At 40.3% G+C, this 19,161-nt stretch overlaps 2 protein-coding genes and 2 long non-coding RNA genes across 8 annotated transcripts in view; 2 read left to right on the top strand and 2 right to left on the bottom strand.

The window, feature by feature from the left end:
• Positions 1–8,934, top strand: part of GPLD1 (glycosylphosphatidylinositol specific phospholipase D1) — a 61,094-nt gene extending 52,160 nt beyond the window's left edge. For all 4 annotated transcript variants that reach the window (XM_033434810.2, XM_033434809.2, XM_033434811.2 and 1 more), the window contains 8 exons: positions 335–476; positions 1,294–1,399; positions 1,488–1,581; positions 4,006–4,182; positions 4,529–4,689; positions 5,851–5,877; positions 6,266–6,316; positions 8,797–8,934. In XM_033434810.2, coding sequence (XP_033290701.1) covers positions 335–476; positions 1,294–1,399; positions 1,488–1,581; positions 4,006–4,182; positions 4,529–4,689; positions 5,851–5,877; positions 6,266–6,316; positions 8,797–8,883 — 845 coding nt within the window. In that variant the 3' untranslated portion in view covers positions 8,884–8,934. The remainder of the gene's footprint in view (positions 1–334; positions 477–1,293; positions 1,400–1,487; positions 1,582–4,005; positions 4,183–4,528; positions 4,690–5,850; positions 5,878–6,265; positions 6,317–8,796) is intronic.
• LOC125965682 (uncharacterized) overlaps positions 1–19,161 on the bottom strand; it is a 667,016-nt gene that overhangs the window by 152,718 nt on the left and 495,137 nt on the right. The gene's annotated exons all lie outside the window — the stretch shown is intronic.
• The window catches only part of MRS2 (magnesium transporter MRS2), a 39,654-nt gene continuing 22,384 nt past the window's right edge, over positions 1,892–19,161 (bottom strand). For both annotated transcript variants that reach the window (XM_049716368.1, XM_049716367.1), the window contains 3 exons: positions 14,166–14,279; positions 12,410–13,628; positions 1,892–10,166 (listed from right to left, as the gene is read on the bottom strand). In XM_049716368.1, coding sequence (XP_049572325.1) covers positions 13,518–13,628; positions 14,166–14,279 — 225 coding nt within the window. In that variant the 3' untranslated portion in view covers positions 1,892–10,166; positions 12,410–13,517. The remainder of the gene's footprint in view (positions 10,167–12,409; positions 13,629–14,165; positions 14,280–19,161) is intronic.
• Positions 9,171–11,176, top strand: LOC125965679 (uncharacterized). Its single transcript, XR_007479898.1, has 2 exons — positions 9,171–9,322; positions 9,359–11,176. It is a non-coding gene; the product is annotated as an uncharacterized LOC125965679 (long non-coding RNA).

Consider the following 19,161-nt stretch of genomic DNA (forward strand, 5'->3'; position numbering starts at 1 on the left):
CGCGGCATGTGGGATCCTCCCGGACCGGGGCACAAACCCGCGTCCCCTGCATCGGCAGGCGGACTCTCAACCACTGCGCCCCCGGGAAGCCCCAGGCCTTCTTTTTAAATAGCATCCTCTACTCCACAGAAGTGAGCTCTAGAAATGCATTGCTTATATGAAGCGTGAGTTCCATTTCTGACATTGGGGCCCTGGGGACAGCAAGGGGGCATATGAGTTGTGGCAAAAACTCAGCCCAGTGAACCCGTTTCTCATTGTCCTACAAAAGGGGCCCACTCTTTCCATTCTGGTAGTCTTTCCACATAAAGTAAAAGGCACTGGTTGTCTTGTGTAGAAGAGCTGAATGTGGAGGCGGCCAACTGGATGGTGAGAGGCGATGAGGACTTCGCCTGGTTAGGATACTCCCTTCATGGTGTCAGTGTCAACAACAGGACTTTGCTGTTGGCTGGGAGCCCGACCTGGAAGAACACCAGTAGGTGAGCACTGATGTTGGGGCCCAGGGACCAGTGAGCATGAGGGGCAGGTGCCTGTAGCCATGGGAGCCCACCGAGTGTGGGGTTCAGAGGAAGCAGCTAAGAAATTCTTACCCTTCAAGGAAACGCTAAGGCTCTGGGGCAAGGTTGCAAATGTTCCTTTTTAGACGTTTAAAAGAGAGATGGGTGTGTTGGTTTGCCAGGGCTGCCATACAAAGTACCATAGCCTGTGTGGTTTAAGCAGCACGAATTGATGGTCTCATAGTTTTGGAGGTTAGAGATCTGAGATCAAGGTGTCAGCAGGGTTGGTTTCCTCTAGGGCGCCTCTCCTTCGCTCGCAGACGACCACCTTCTCCCTGTGTCTCACACAGCCTCTTTTCTGTGCCCCTGTCCCTGGTGTCTTCCCCTCTTCTTACAAGGACACTAGTCATATTGGTCAGGGCCCCACCCTAATGACCTCATTTTAGCATGTTACCTCTTTAAAAACCTTATCTCCAAATGCCATCACATTCTGAGGTACTGGCAGTTAGGATTTCAACATATGAATTTTGGGGGAACATAATTCAGCCCATAACAGTAGGCATCCCTCTATTTTGTCAGTCGGGAAGTAGAATGGTTAACCTCACATCTGGAGAGCCTTGATATTGGGATTCATTCTGAAAGCACCCCACGCTCATGTCTAGGTTCACAGGGACCAGGGACATACAGGGAGGGGGGCATATGCGTGGGGAAGATGTGGGTTGTCTTTCCTTGGACCTCAATACCTGGCCAGCATTGAACTCTGTGCCCCATCAGCTAAGACCAGTGTGCTTCATTCCAGTCTGGACCATTTGTTCCACACTCGTGATGAGAAACAGAACCCTGGACGGGTATTTGGCTATTTCCCGCCAAATTGTCAAAGCTGGTTTACCATTTCTGGAGACAAGGTATGACAGCCCCTCCCTCCCCAGGAAAGTGGACACCACAGTGAAAGTTTTCTTAGCTGTACTATATTGACTTACTGCTATTTCACAGGCAATGGGGAAACTGGGTACCTCCCTGTCCAGCGGCCATGTGATGATGAATGGGACCCGTACACAAGTACTGCTGGTTGGGGCCCCGACTCAAGGTAGGTCGCCCGCCATGAAACTTGCTTCCTTTTAGTCATGTGGCTCCTTGACCAAGTCATATTGGGGGAAAGTTAGGAGATATGGAGGCAGACAGACCTGCGTTTGAATATTTCCTTTCCTCATTAATAGCAAGCTGGGTCACCTTGGGGAAGCTAATTAAACTCCCTGAATGCAAAACACAGCTTATAATATCTACTTCAAAGATTTGCTGAAAATCACACGTGAAAGTAACACGTGAAAGTAACATTGAGCTTGGAGACGGAGCAAATTTTATAACCCCGTTCACCAGGAATAGGTCCACTCTGAGGGTGTATGTTAATAAAACATTATTTTGTTTAATTTATAGGTGAGTTAAAAGAATAAAACAAAAATCTACTCCCTCCAAGAGTATAAAAGTAAATTATGCTTATTGTAGAAATTTGTGAAAATATAAGTATAGAGAAGAAAAAAATCACCCCTTACCCAGATATTTTAAAGCTTAAATGCATACATGTTTTTTCACACCTAATATTTTATATCTTAAGCATGTTCTCATGTTAAATATTCTTCTAAAACATTACTTTTGATACTTGTATCACATTTTTTCCATACACACATGCCAACATTTACTACCATCATCCTATTGCTAGAGGGGCTAATCTTAAGACTCTTACTACATATTGTGAAATTATTTTTCAGAAAGATTTTCGTTTCATACAATATATTTGAATGATAGTAGAAGTGGATTGGGCAAAGGAATGGTTAAATCTTTCCTTGCATGAGTGAGGACAAAGCATTACAACAGAAAGTTGCTGACTTAGCTTTGGAATATTTTTTTTTCTCCTTTACAGAGTCTAGATAGTGATTTCTAAACTCTTGCAACACACATTACTAATTTTGTCTCAGCACTCTTGCCCCCAGAGTGCTGTGAATTAGAGCTTCCCAAATTTTCTTAGTTTTAGTCCCTTTACTGCCTTAATAATTTTCTCCATTATCAAATATTGTATAAAATACAGAATATAAAGGTTAATTATATATATCATGATACATATATATAAATGATGCTTTTTGAGATAATTATAAATTCACATGCAGTTGTAAGAAATAAAAGAGGTCATGTTACATTTTATCCAGTTTTCCCCGATGATGATAATCTGCACACCATAACCAGTGTCACAACTGGGTTATCAACAGATATAATCCACCAATCTCGCTCAGATTTTCCTATTTTTACTTGTATTTTGATTGTATTTCACCCACATAATTTGAGGGGCCCAGACAAAATTTGTTACCTGAAATTCTGGATAATTTTTCTTAACACCAAGCACAGGGCCTTTCTCAGTATGGGGCCCCGTGTGACTCAGTAGGTTGCAGATGCTGTGTTTATGTCCTAACAGCTCCTTTGGGGTACTGTACCACTTCTCAAACCCTGGAATCAGATTAGACACCGCTATCCTCATTTCGATCCACACTGATTTTCTAGTGGTACCTGCATTTTACCATAACAACCCATTATGATAAAATCCCAGTTTTGCAAAGATGTGACATCATTGAAAGGAACATAGGGATCTAATGTTGAAACTATGACCCACTTCCAGCAGGTAGGTCATGTGGCGGCAGACAGATGTCACTGTGTTACCAGCAAAAGTTCAAGACACCTGCCGTATCCCCCGTGAGTTCGCTGAAGTGTTTCAGTGTATAGTTGGGGAATTGCAGCTCTATGGACAGATTAAGTTAAATGCGAAAAATCTGATCTACTTTCAGGGCAAGTTTGAGTAGGACAGTTAGGCTTGTCCCTCTCGCCCTGTCCCCTGCCTCGGCAGGATCTCTGGGTCTGGCTGTGGCCACTATACACAAGTTTGAACATTCAGTGAGGATTTTAGGGTGCTGATTAAACACTGAAGTACTTTCAGTATGAAAAAGAATACTCAATGATGGCAAAGTTGAAGTGAGATGGGAACTGACACACTGCTTGTGAAATGTGAACCGATATACCTTTTCTAGAAAGAGGTCTGGCAAGAGCCATTCCCCAAGTCCAAGGCTATATGGGCCCCTTCTAAGAATCTGTTCTCATAAACTACTCAGAACTACAGGGAAGGATATTTATCATAGTATTCATTATAAAAGCAAAAAGTTAAAAATGGCCTGAGTGTAAAAAGAATTTTATAATCTGCAAAAACCCCCATTAAAATGTGTGTATATGTAAGTACAGATCATTGTCCAGAAAGAAATATATGCTTTACATACGTTTTCTTCTTTATACTTTTTTGGGGTGTTTCCCACACCTTTTATAATGATCATATATTAAAAAAAAACCTTGGCATTCACAAATTTGACCATCTCGCAGTAATCCTGAAAGTCAATGACACAAAGTAACCGATAACGTCTATGTCCTATCTTCGTCCTTGTGATGGCAGCAGTTACCATACTGTGGTTTATTTCAGATGTCGCGGGTAAGATGGCATTCCTGACCACGACCTTGCGCCAAGGTGGAAGCACTCGGATGTACAAACTGCCACCTGACTTGCAGCCTTCTCTGCTCAGCACCTTCAGTGGAGACCGCCGCTTCTCCCGATTTGGTGGCGTTCTGCACTTGAGTGACCTGGATAACGATGGCTTAGGTAGGAAGGAACGGTGTCTCGGGCCAATAAGAAAGTCCTTTGCTTAATAGATGAGTCCCCCTAAGTGGCTCACCTAGGCTCTACCCTCATAATGAATCAAGCCCATAGCCGGATGTACAAGAGTAGTACTTTTTGAACATGGTGACACGAGAGCCACCCACATCAACTATTATTAATGAATGATAACAGAAAACAAAAGCCTCTGACTACGTTGGAATGAAATCAGGACAGACCTAGTAAAAGATGTACTAATATTATTTGTGGAAGGTTGGGTCAGGATCCAGTAGTGTAGTGGAACAATGACAGCGAGTAGATACTTCCTGCTGCTGGTTTTCATTGTTTACAGATGAAATCATCATGGCAGCCCCACTGAGGATCACAGATGTAACCTCTGGACTGATTGGGGGAGAAGATGGCCGTGTCTATGTGTATAATGGCAAACAGGTCACCCTGGGCGACATGACAGGCAAATGCAAATCATGGGTAGCTCCATGTCCAGAAGAAAAGGTAACTGTTCTTGTACACAATTCCATACCATCCTGGGAAAGGATGGCTACTTCCTGATGCCTTAATAAATTATGTCCACTACAGAACTCTTATTAGTTTCTGCCTGAACTCAGGTAACCTGCCCCTTACCTGGGGTCAGGACACCATCCCATGCTCGTGTTTGTAGGCCCAGGCTGCCTGCTTACCAGCAGTTCTGCAGTGTTCACCCCCCACAGCTGCAGTTGGATGGGGTGTCATATTGGTTCTTGGTCATAGCCGGCCACTGCTTGGTTAGGAGCCCACGGCAGAAGAAAACAGGCCACGGCCATTGGAGTTTCATGAAGACTCCCAATCTTTTTATTTCATCTTTCATTGCTTTGTTTTATTCCTTTTCTCAGGTGGGTTTCCTTAACTTGGCTGTTATTTTTAAACTTAAAAATTACTTTTTAAATTGCAAAAAATGAAAGTTTATTGTAAAAATATTAGAAAATACACGGTACAAAGAAAATTAAAATCTACCTAGAATTCTACTCTACAGAGATAACGTCTATTACCCTTTGATGTTTAATCCTTCTAGGATTTTGCTAAACTTAATTGCTACCATTTATTGTGCATTCACTCTGTGCCTAGCACTATGCTACACATAAAAAATCTAATCCACATCAAAGCTATTAATTTGGTATTTTATACCCATTATAAAGAAACTGAAGATTGGAGAAGGAAGTTGTTACAGGTCACACAGCTAGGAAATAGCAGAACAGAGACTTGAACCAAGAGCTGATTCTAAAGTGCACTCTTAACCACTACACTGTGCGTATCTTATTAACGGTGGTGACCATACTGTACATGATTTTGTATACAACTTTGTTTTCTATGCCTTCCTATAGTCTTATACAATATATCTACCAGATACCTAGTATTTTATCTGTAGATAAACCAGTCTAATCATTAAGTGATTATTATTAGTCCATTTCAAATTTTTGCTGTTACAGTAAGAAATATTCACATATAAACATTTTTATACATCTATTTTTCTGAGCTAAACTATAAGAAGAATTTCTGGTGACAAAGGGCTTCTCTAAAATGAAGAAATGTGAGTGTAAGGGTGTAATTAAAATTGGTTTAAAAAAAACCCCATGAACAGTAATAACATTGTCTCCCTTTCTCATCACTTTCTTTCAGGCCCAATACGTATTGATTTCTCCTGAAGTAAGTACCTTCTGAAAAAAATGAAAAACTACCAAAAAAAAAAAAAAAGCCCTTTCCCTTATTTCAAGTTGATAAAATAACATGGTGGGTTTTTTTATAAATTTATTTTTGGCTGCGTTGGGTCTGTGTTGCTGTGCGCGGGCTTTCTCTAGTTGCGGAGCACGGGCTCTAGGCACGCAGGCTTCAGTAGTTACAGCTCGCGGGCTCTAGAGCGCAGGCTCAGTAGTTGTGGTGCACGGGCTTAGTTGCTCCACCGCATGTGGGATCCTCCAGGGCACTTGTGTCCCCTGCATTGGCAGGTGGATTCTTAACCACCGTGCCACCAGAGAAGCCCCATGGTGCGTTTTCAAAGGCTACTAACAGACAGTTAACAGAGTGTGTTTTTCAGGCAGGCTCAAGGTTTGGGAGCTCTATGATCACTGTGAGGTCAAAGAAAAAGGTGAGTACCAAGACTGTACCACTTTGATATCTGCATTTGTTCTAAGGCTGGGATTTGGGGATGATCTCATTTTGTATGTATTTTAGATTTTTTAATTTGAAAAATAGAGGGACACACACAAAAACACACTCACACATAATCCCATCAATTTTGGTGAAAAGTTTCCCTTGCTACCCCTCCAATTTCATCCTCTACAGCAGAGGTTAGCAAATTAGAGCCTGTGGGCCAACTCTAGCTGGCTGCCCGTTTTTGTATAGCCCATGAACTAAAAATCACTGACATGTGTGCAATGATCAAAAAATATATTTTGACACATGAAATTTATATGAAGTTCAACTTGCAGTGTCTCAAGTTTTAGTGGGATATAGCCACGGTCATTCCTTTCTTTACAGCTGCTACTATACCGTTGATCAGCTGCCTCAGACTGACATCCCACAAAGCCTAACATATTATCCTGGGCCCTTCACTTGCCATACTGGCTAAGCAGTATTAATATTTTGGTTCTTTTTCTACAAGACTGTTTTTGTATGACTTTAGAAACATACACATGTAACTGTCTTTCAGTGCCTCCTTCCAGACAAGTACATATAGAACTATCTGATTCTTTTCAATGACTGAACAGTAATTTATTGTCTGGATGCACCATATTTTATTTCTTTGGTTTACTTTCTCAATAGACATTTAGTTATTTCTCGTAGTTATTTCCTTTTTTTTCCTATTACAGACAACGCTCTAGTGAGCATTCTTGTATCTGTATCTTTATAATTTATATCTTTATAATTGTGCAAATTTCTCTGCTGGTAAGATTCCTAGAAGACGGCTAGGTCAAGGAGTATGCACATTTTGAATTTTAATAGATACAACAGATGAAATGGGTTTTATCTTAAAATATACAGCTAAACCACCGATTCCACTCATTTATTTTAGGATATGACATTATATGGAATTAGGCTAGGCTATGAGAGAGATAGAAAGATTTATACACATGGGAAGTTAAGTAAAATGCAAATCAGTGTAGGATTAAATGGTAAAGAGTAAGTGAACTATGGGATGAAGTTCAAGTAGCCCTTGCTGTAACTCATTTATAGAATACTCAACCATTATTTATACCAACTGAAGGGGGTAGTACAGATCATCTAAAAGTATATTTGATTCCTTTCTGTATAACAATGCAAATTCATCTTCCTTTGAGACTGGGGGCCCCTAAAGCACTCTGAGTGTAAAGATAAATCAAAGGTTGTATTTTAAAAATGGACACAGACAATCTGAGGATGATCAGAGTGGGTGGCCTTTTACTTGAGTAAAAGTTATGACTTTGAGGACTCCTTTCTCTACGTGAGCATTAAGTACTGAACTAGTAACCAGCTAGAACCAGGAGGACTCGGCACTTACCTGAGTGGTACTGCCACCTCCTGTGGGGCTGCCTTCAGTCAGCCCGAGGGCCCTGGCGGAGCAGTGTTACATTGGGTACCAGAGAGGCAGACAAACCTGGTCCCTGCCCCCAGGTTCTTAGTGGAAAAATGAAACACCTACAAGACCAGCAAGTCCATTCAGGATGACCAAAGGCAGTCAGAGATCAATGGAAGTCTATGCTGGTGGCCTTGCAGGGTCCCTTGGGCCTGAGTGGATCTGGAAATAGGAGTAGGGCTGACTGGGCAGAGAGGGCAAGAAGCAGGGGAACACTTGATTTTAGGCATGAAGATGGTTTAACCAGGAAATGGAGAGGAAACTTAGCTCACAGCCAAACTACAGGCAAAGCCAGTAAATGAGTAATTCCATAAATAAGAGTTGAGATTTTCCCTCTTATCTGACACTAGTGTATTTAAAAAGATACAAGCAAAGGGTTAAGCATAGTATTTGACATATGGTAAAGGCTCAATATGTTAGCCTTTATTTCTGGATTCCATTGGTAGTTTTCAAAATTAAGTCAATGAGAAACGTCACAGTTTTATGGTCACACCCTGCTCTACCACAACCCTATCAGCCAGTTTGATCAGCTACACCTCATCTATCAGCCATGGTCCAGAAAAACTCTTGGTAGTTTCCAAAACTCAAATCCATCTCAAAAACTGTTTAAAAACTTGTACAAGCTTAGACCATTCTGAAAAACAGTTCCTACAATATTTCAATCAGCAGGGGCAGAGCAGGTGGTGTGAACACACTGACAAAGGCCAGCCTGTTTGTGGAAGTCTTACTACTCCAGATATGCCGTCTACACTGCACCACAGCTCAGATGCTGAATAAAAACGCATGGACACACTTTTCCTTTATGTACCAGAGAAGGGACTACAGAGAACTTCCTCAGCTCTAGTTTTCTGAACCTACAGATCTGCCAAAGGGGTATTTAAGCTCAAGCCCTGGGGTCTGGCCAATGTCTTACTCATCTTTATATTTCCGAGCATAACATGATGCCTGGACTACAGCAGGAACTTAATAGATGTTATGAACGGAAAATGAATCCTGTTTTGTGTCCCCTACAGAACCAAGTTGTCATCGCTGCTGGAAAGAGTTCTCTGGGAGCCCGACTCTCTGGGGCACTTCATATCTATAGCCTCGGCCAAGATTAAAGGTTTCACTCCGTCTTCCTAACCTGCCCCTCCCTCTCTCATGCCAAGTCATCTCCAGGGTGAGCGTTCTGGTGGACAGAGTGATGCCTCCAGTGGAGCCTTGTAGCTCCCACCACAGGTGGGGCTCCTGGGGGTGGAGACATACACACAAACAGCCAAACTATCTGGAAATAGGATACAGTAAATGGGGACAACATCAGAAGCATGTGAAACAGCAAATACTCTGGTTAGTCATGTCCCCTTCCAAAGTTTGTTTCCTTTGTACCTAAACTTATTCCTAACTTGTTTCCTGTGCTCAGACCTGCTGTACAACCTGTGTCTGATGACTGGAAAGGCCTCTCTCTGGTTATCTCTTAGGAAAACCTCTGTAACACAATTCTTCCTAAAAATGTCCTTTTAAAGTTGGTGACCCATTCCAATCAAACAAATAGAAAGCACAGTATACAGGAAAAAGGCACAAAGAGCAGAAACAGAGTGAGGAGAAAAGTAAGGGGTGAGGCATAACCTCACAACTCCAAAATCATCTTGCAAATGATATGGTCCTTTCTTATGAGGATGATTGTATTTTCAATGTTTCATATAGTGAAAGACAAATATAAAAAGTAAAACATCTTACTGTGCCCTCAGATGCTTTCGGAGAAACGACTGTTCTAACAGCAGATGAACCTAGTGAGCTAGCCTGACGTCATCCCACGAAGCCTTGGGTGCATTAGGCTGCCACAAGCTGTGCCAACAAAACTAGAGCAGAAAGGAGAGAGATCTGTCCTGAGCCGGAGGCCAGGGACCAAGAGGAGTGAGGCAGGCCTTGGCCGCCCTTGTTTCTGGGCTGGTTTTAGCAGAGTAGATCTCATCTGCCAGTCCTGCAGGGTGGCATATTTAAGGGAAAGGAAATGTACCATAGGATTTCAGCTTCACTAAAAATCTGCAGGCATTATTATCCATAAACAGTAACTAGTTGATTCTCTGTCAGTCAGGGTACAACCTCTTTCTTCTGACACTAGTGAACTGTTACTAAAAAGCATAAGAAAATTAAAAATGACCACAGCCCTTCTCTTAGCTTCTCTGGAGGCAGTACAGAGACTGGTCAAAGGAGACAGGAATTCAGCTGAAGAGTTAGCTAAATCAGAAATCAAGGAAAAGCTAGTAGAATTACAACTGTGAGCATAAGGTGAGTATGTATATAGGAAAACAGCATAAACAGGCACATACCTAGATAGGACCTCTGGATCACTCCTGGGACTGTCTCATCTTTCTGAAAGAGGTATACTAGCTGCATGGTTCCCCTATGGCACAGCGAAAAGCACACAGAAACACAGTATGGTTTTGGTTAACAATTATTGGCAGCTCAACCTATTTGAAGAATTCCTATTTGAAGAATTATTTTTAATTAAAAGGAAGTTTATTTTTAGGGGACCAGAAATTAGCTGTAATTATGAGTTTTTATGAATTGAGACGTCTGAGTGTAGAACAAGCTAATGACACTGCATTTTAGTAAAGGCATGTTTTCACTATTGGATTAGAAGGACGCATACCTTCATATTGCCATTATTATAGAAAGTGTTATGCTTTACTAAATGACAGGGCCTATGTTTAAACATGATTATTCTTTACCTGAGGATTTTTATTTTCTCAATGCCTGAACATACCACATAGCAAGCAGCAGGAGGAGAGGGTTAAAATTTACAACGTTAGAAGCAGGTTTTCATATAGGATATCAAACCATACTAACCCCATATTCAAAATTATATAAATTGTACTTCTACTGAGTATATGGCAAATATGTAAAAACCCAGCATACAGGAAAAAAGTCTAATACCTGACAGTCTAATGTATTATCCTAATAGGCGGATTAAATTTTCACTCTACTAAGTATTAACTGTAGTTCCAAGCATTGATTCTGAAATACTTAACAAAAATACCTTAGGGATTTAATCTCTCCTGAACACAAACCTGAACTTATACAATTTAACTCAAAATTACCTTTTAAGATATCAGAACACATTTACATATTTGCAATTTTTATCTATTACCTGTATATGCCAAAACTTTCATCAAGGCTTCAATACTGGAATTGTTCTATGCCTTTGTATCACAGACCTACAGAGATTTGAAGTGAGTTTGGGAATAAACTCAGGTCTCTGAATTCCCTATTCCATGCTCCATCTGCATAGCTATTACTAAGGTAATGACAATAAATCCTGAATTTAGAGTGAGTTTAATATTGCAATTCCAAAACATAAAGCTTGTACAACTCTTGGAATAACTCACCAAAATAAATGGCTTTTTACTATGACTATTTAGTGGTTATCAGTCTTTATCAAGGATGAAGCAAGTGTTAATAGCATCTTAAAATGACGTCTATTCTTGCCACATTTTCTTAAAGGCCTTACAAAGGCAATCTGTTAAGAATATCATTCCTTGTACTTATACATGTTAAACAGAATACGACTGCCTGCTTACTCATAACTGAATGTTTGGGATTCTTTCACCTTACATACTCCGTCTATTTAAATTCAAAATTTAAAACTGCTGAACATTTTTTTTGGCATAAGCTGTTATTATTTGAGGGCTCTTTAATATAAGAAGCATCCTGCTACCTATCACCAAAGCAGAGCTAGCTGACATCTGGAAATCATACTTGATTTAACCACCTTCAAGAAATTTAAACCATTAGTACCTTCCCTTTATCAGACTTATGAGGTAGTTGCATTTATTCTCCCATTTATTGATGCGACATGACTCATCAAAAATTTTATGTAAGCCCACAAACTAAGCAACATCAGAAAGAAAGAAAGACCAAAATTCTATCCTATGCCTGATCTTAACCAAATCAAGTTTTGCCCTCTGGACTTCCAATTCTTCATATGTCACAGTTAAGTGATATTTATTACCTTATTTTACAGTGATGACCTAAGATCAAATAGCAGCAGAGTGCTCTGAGGTGTACCAGAGAAGAGTGCCCTGTGAAATCTAAATATTGTCAAAGATACTTCATCCTGGAAATCATCAAACAGATGTATGATGCTATCCACATTCCAACAACCACACCATAAAGTGTGCTCCAAGACAAGCCCAGCCCGCTTCATGCTATTCTAATGTCCTCTCATAACCAGACATGGGAACAGGGAAAACTTAATACTTGTAACTTTTCTTTCAAATCGGCTACTAGAAGATCATTTTTATTCCTAGCACTAAACCACCTGGTAAATGGACCCCTAAACTCCCTCATATGACATATTAGGGTATCAGGTATCCTCCAACATCATCAGGGTATGCATATTTATTTTACTACTAAATTTGTAGTGCAAGAGCTGCTCTGAACACTCTAGAATCTTCTATGCATCTTTTGGAGGCAAATATAACTGTCATGTTCTATTGCATAACTGTACTTAACCTCCAGAAAATAATTTGGGTTCGCCAAAAAGTTCGTTCAGGTTTACAAACCCAACATTAAAAGAGGCAGAAGATGTTAAGTACGATAGGAGCTTTTTTTTTTTTTTTTTTTTGCGGTACGCGGGCCTCTCACCATCGCAGCCTCCCCCGTTGCGGAGCACAGGCTCCGGACGCGCAGGCTCAGCGGCCATGGCTCACAGGCCCAGCTGCTCCATGGCATGTGGGATCTTCCTGGACCCGGGCACGAACCCGTGTCCCCCGCATCGGCAGGCGGACTCTCAACCACTGCGCCACCAGGGAAGCCCCAGGATAGGAGCTTTGAGACATACAAATATCAGTCATTTGTTTTAAACCCAAATCTGATTGTGAAAACAAAAAGGTATCACAATTTTAAAGTTTATCTACCCTCTTGTTTTAGGAAGCCCATCTGTCAACCTCCAAGGTGTAGGCAAATAGATTAACTAGGCTACATATATTTTCCTTTTTGGGGTGACATGTCTATCTGTTCTAAAAACCAGGGAATGACCAAAACAGCTATAAAGCAGTAATAGAATGGAAATTCTTTCAGCTCAATTCCCAAAAGCTTTAATTATAGTCAAGCAAAGAAAAATAGTTTCATTGATTGAGGAAGTAAAATTCGGATTAACTGGAACCTATATAAAGCTGACATTAAACTCATTTCCTTTTTTTATTCCTTATATAAAAGGGGGGCAAATACAAGAAAATAAGGTTATGTCAAAGACTGGTTTAAAGCACAAACTCGCAGTTTGTTTTAAGGTTAACATATATTCTGCTAGCTTTTCAGTCACCTGAGAGTGACAAATTCACAAGAATGTGATTCCTTGTACTAAGAACTATGGCAACCTGGTCTCATAACTGTGGGCTTCTCAAGTTTCCAGGCTTCATTTGGCATGAGGTTGCACTTTTGTTGACATGTATAAATTAAATAAAATTGATACCACAATCTATTCTTGTGTTAAGTTAATCTCTTAAGTTTGTAGGAAATAAAACTTTGGCGTTTTACAAAGCAAGCGCTTTGTTTCTTTACTCAGAATCCTGAAAATGCAATTAAGTTCTAGTACTGTGACTGCTGTTAATATTTTTAACATCAGACACTATAATTTAAATGTCAGTGGGTTTTTCCCCAAGTCTCTGACTCTTATAAAAGAAAACAATAGAAGAATATCAGAATTCTCCCATGACTACCATAAAAAAATAATTCAGTTTCCACCGGGTTGTGCCTAACGGTTTGTTAAGACACTCCTGCTTGATTCAAGTCCATCCGGCCTGAAGCTGTGTTTCATTTCCGTCCTTCTATCTGCCTGCAGTGTCTTTTTAGGTAAAGAGGCCATCTAAATGAAGCAGAAAAATTCGTAATTTTAGTTGTGTCTGTTTAAAAGAAAAGCCACCAGTAAAACGATACATTAACCACTAAACGAGGAAAGGACTGCAAGCCATGTATCAGTGTCTTGAGCTCCAGGGGTATAAACTATAAGTAGAAACGTAAGAAAAAGAGGTAACCTGTGTATCTTTTCCTATACACGATAAATGTTCTCTACATTTCAATTTTGGTTATGACAAAAGCTGCACCACAAAGTTACTAACATCTGTCTAAATGTACAATGCTTGTCAGTGTCCTACACAGAACAAATTTCTAACTTATTTACTGTGCCAGGCCCTGTGCTCATAAGTGCGTTACACACATTATCTAATTCTCCCTTTAATTACATGAAGCAGGTGGCAGATGCGGAAACTGAGCGAGACTTAGAGAAATTAAGTAACCTGCTCAGGGTCACAAAGCCTGTGACAGCTGAAGCCCAGGCCACAGGACTTCAGAGCCCAGGACTGTAGCCCCTCTGCGGTACTGCTGTGAACCAGACCCTTCGTACCAGAGGAGGCAAAGGAGCTTCCAGCTGTCGTCCAAGGAATGACAGCAAACGCCTCCAGATGAGGCCACTTCCCATGAACATAATTCCTGTGATCAGCCAAAACACTCTATGGTCCTAAAAGAGAACACACAGTTAATTTCAGTCACAAAGGGTTAGTTTCCTTAGTGATAAAATTTCCTGAACTTATCATTGCCCCAGAGTTTAAAAGAAACCTTCTGTTATTTGTACTGCTCTTTCCTATAGGAACTGAGAACAAATAGCACCCAGAGACCAAGCGTCAGAAAATAAATCAGAAGGAAAACATGATTTAAGAGTATTTTACGATCATCAATGAACCCACATTAACTGCTTTTACTTTGTGTTTCCTTCGTCTGTTTACATTCACACAAATTTCAATAGTTATAATAGTTAGGATCACATAGGACATACAACTTAATTTAAATTTTTTTGCTTATAGCCGCATTTGCCAAACTGTGAGCTGAGGTGTCCTGGCATTACAGCACCACAGAATACTTTAAATTCTCAAGGAAATCACGGTGCCATCTGTGGAATACCATGAGAACTGCTACTTTTAAATTGTTTTGACCTACCTTCTTCATAAAAGAAACTGTAGGTAACATGACAGAAACTCTAACATAATGAAAGAAACTTTTGGTCTAGGGATGCTGCAAAAAAATTACTAAGACACTAAAAGCATCATGAACCAAGGAAGTTTGGGAACCTCTGACTTACAGTGAACATTTTCCCTCACTGTCATTTTCTTTTCTTTTTTTTTTTTTTTGTGGCCACGCTGCACAGCTTGCAGGACCTTAGTTCCCTGACCAGGGATCAAACCCAGGCCCCCAGAGTCCCAACCACTGGACCACCAGGGAATTCTCCTCACTGTCATTTTCAGAATTGTATTCTCTTTTGCAGTGTGATGCTTTTGAGTGCATGTGTGAATGTATAGAATCACAGAATTTACACTAATCTCCCACACGGAAGGAGTCTCAGCTACAGAAATGCCATTTGTTATTATCAACAATGGCTTGGTCTCCAGTGATTGGGAGCTCAATTTCCTCCAAAACGATCAGTAACCACCGATGGAAATTCAAGCCACATATGAAAAAGAAATCTGCCTCCTTTTTAACATGAAATTAGATGTTAGACATAATTTATCAAGAAGACAAGTGCTAATGTGAGTTAACTGTTTGGATGAACACATTTCCAGTTATCCTAAACGAAAGCGCTAATTTATTAAGTAAAAATTATGTTTAAATGAGATTTAGCATACCCAGATTACTGTTGTTTTTTGTTATAGACTGGTTCTGTAATGCCCTATAAACCAAAAGTCTGGGAATGCTAAAATGTGATCAACTTGAGAGGTAAGCAAGTCCAAAATTCTATGTGTCATTAAAATACACACACAGCACAGTGGGAGACCTCTAGGAGATTAAGGGAAGGGACAAGTGTCTAAGAGTTGGATTTTTAATGCCCCCTCTGCTCTGGGCGTGCCCTGCAGTATTGTATGTTTAAGTACCTACCTTTCAAGCTCTTCATCTCTGCCACTGTTCAGTCTATCTACTCCTTAAAAATAAGATGCCTAGAACACCTTGATGTGCCAAAGGCTAAAAAAGCACTAAAACTGATGGGGACACGTCAAAAGTACTCAGAAGTCAGCATGAAAGGAACAATTTGAACACCACGATAAATAATGACAGTAGTGACAGATTATAACTCATTGACTAAAGTAAGACCCCATGAGTCCATACTGATACAAATGAATAAATAACTGGGAGAGAAGGAAGGCTCTACTTTACAAAGAAGAAAAGTAGGAGGAGTGATGGAATTAGAAATCCCCATGTGATAATCATCATTGCAGTACTTGATTCAGACATGAATCCACTTTGGATCAATTAGTGGATGCTAAAACTAGAGGGTGCAAATTATTAGAGAATTGCAAATCAAAACCACAATGAGGTACCACCTCACACAGGTCAGAATGGCCATCATGAAAAAGTCTACAAATAACAAGTGTTAGAAAGGGTGTGGAGAAAAGAGAACCCTCCCCTACACTGTTGGTGAGAAATGTAAGTTGGTGCAGCCACTATGAAAAACAGTACAGAGGTTCCTCAGAAAACTAAAAATAGAATTATCATATGATCCAGCAATCCCACTCCTGGGCATATATCTAGACAAAACTATAATTCAAAAAGATACAAGCACCCCTATGTTCATAGAAGCACTATTCACAACAGCCAAGACATGAAACAAACTAAATGTCCATCGAGAGAGGAATGGATAAAGAAGATGTGGTATGTGTATTCAATAGAATATTAGCCATCAGAAAGAATGAAATAATGCCATTTGCAGCAACATGGATGAAACTAGAGATTATCATACTAAGTGAGTCAGAGAGAGAAAGACAAATACCATATGATATCACTTACATGTGGAATCTAAAATATGGCACAAATGAACCTATTTAAAAAACAGAAACAGACTCACAGACATAGAGGACAGACTTGTGGCTGCCAAGGGGAGGGGGTTGGGGGAGGGATGGAGTGGGAGGTTGGGGTGAGCAGATGTCAGCTATTATATAGAGAATGGATAAACAACAAGGTCCTACTATATAACACAGAGAACTATACTCAATATCTTATGATAAACCATAATGGAAAAGAATATTAAAAAATGTACATATATGTATAACTGAATCACTTTGCTGTACAGCAGAAACTAACACAACATTGTAAATCAACTATACTTGAATTAAAAAACAAAACAAAACTAGAGGGTACAAATTTGATGAATAGCAGAGTTTTTACAAGATACCTAATTCCACAGAGAAAAAGAGTAACTTCACAGGACAGAAAGTGGGCAGATACCACCTTAACCAAATGATCATAGTATCACCAGTAAAGAGACAAACTGACATCAAGGGTCTCCTGATGGGATTCAATGTGAGGAACACACTGACACAATGTGTAACCAGAATCTAATAATGAAGAAAGAGTATCAAGGGCCAAACAACTGACCTACATTCTTTGTGAACGTCAAGGCCCTGAAAGACAAAGATCGAAAAACTGGCCTAAAGAAGCCTAAGGAGACATGACAACTATATAACAACACACGATCCAAGATTTTCTATGAGGCAAAGGGCTCTACTGAGCTGAGTGGTGACACCTGACCAGGTTCCACAGATTAGAAAATAGTGTTGTTTCAATGTTAATTTTCTGGAGCTGTGGTTATGTAAGAGAATACATGTTTTTAGGAAATATATACTGAAATATCTAGATGTAAAGAAGCATCATTTTTTGTTTACTCTCAAATGATTTAGAAAAAAACTATATATTGATGGAATGATAGAGTAAATATGATAAAATGTTGCTGTTTGAAGAATCTGGGTAAAGGCTGTATGGTAATATTTGACTATTCTTGAGACAGTCTGGTATTATTTTAAAAAAGAAAAATGTTTTTCCTATCTTGGATTCACCATTGTAAATATTAACTCCAACTATACAAGAACAGGGAAACCTCTGATATTCATAGATTTAATGAACATCTCTCAACTCTTCTCCAGGAAACCTGGAGATGTCATTTGCGACTCTGGTGAGACACTGATCTGAATCTTGCTCTGGGAGGCAAGCCTAGCTCACTACTTTCTACTCAGATCTCATTACAAGCAGAATTATTGCATATGCTGAAACTATCAGAAAGGAATTTCTAAAAACTCTTTATTTTTTTTAAGTGGGCATTTACAGAAAAATATTAGAGTAAGCCTAAGATAGAGTTAGCTTGTAAAGTGAGTGTATGTCCATAAAAATAGTTCTTAACAAAAATAATTTGGGAGAATAACAGGAAAGAGTTCTGCAGTCACAAATTGGGGAATTTGCAAAGGTCTTTGGAAGTACCTTCTGAGAATGTCCAGGGTTGGTCTATGTCGCACAAGATATTTTGGCGACTACTGGACTTTCTACTGTATTTGGGCTCAAAAGTCTCCAAGAGATTCCTATCACACTTAGAACAAGCCCAAACTCTTAGCATGCGCCACAAAATCAACACGCCCTCCCCCTCTGTCCTTCTGACATTCTCCCTGCCTTTCTCCACTTGACGCACCTCCCCTACCACTCTGGCCTTCTTGCGGTTCCTTCAACAAGCTCAGTGCATCCCTGCCTCAGTCTCCCATGCATGGTTCCCTCTGCTTAGATCACCTTCCTCCCAGGCCTTCCCACTTTTTCTTTTCATTCAGGTCTCTGCTCTAGGGTCACCTCCTCAGAAAGATCTTCCTCGACCACCCTATCTCTAGGACGCCCCTCGTCTCACCTCCTGCTAACAGTCTCTCCCTTTACCTGGCTTTATTTTTCTTTATGGCACTTATCACCTAATATACCATGGATCTGTTTATTCTCTTCTACCTCACTGTAATGGAATCTCCACAAGGGCAGGGACTCAATGCTATATCCCCACGGCTAAAAGCAGTGTTTAGTGTGCAACAGGCACCAAAAACCGTATCTGTAAGATGAATGAATGAAGTGTGCTGCATTTATTTTTCTTTCACATCTTATAAGGAGCATTAAAATGACTACTGCTGACTTTGCTTCAGGGAGCCATAATCTTTTGCAGACTTTAAACAGCAACTGCAAACTTGAGGAACACGGCAAATGGGAAGTGTGGGATTATTTGGGCACATATAACCAGGGGAGTAATTTTACTCGGCTGGGTTGGGGGTGCAGTCAGGGAAGAGTCTCCTTGGAAGTAACACATAAGTTGAGACCTGAGAGAGAAACAGATGTTAACTAGGCAAAAACAGGTGGATGCCGAGGAGAGACGTGTGGAGGCCCTGTGAGTAAGAATAGTGATGAATCAACCGACGGTGATGGCAAGGTGTCTGGAGACAAGATGGAGATGTGGGTGCAGCAGACCAGGAAAAGCCCTACAAGCCAAGGAATCTGGATTTTTATCTTAATGACAATCAAAACGCCCTGAATAATTTTACACAGAAGAGTGACCATCA

Source organism: Orcinus orca, chromosome 10 (genome assembly GCF_937001465.1).
Source record: "Orcinus orca chromosome 10, mOrcOrc1.1, whole genome shotgun sequence".
Taxonomy (NCBI): Eukaryota; Metazoa; Chordata; class Mammalia; order Artiodactyla; family Delphinidae; genus Orcinus; species Orcinus orca.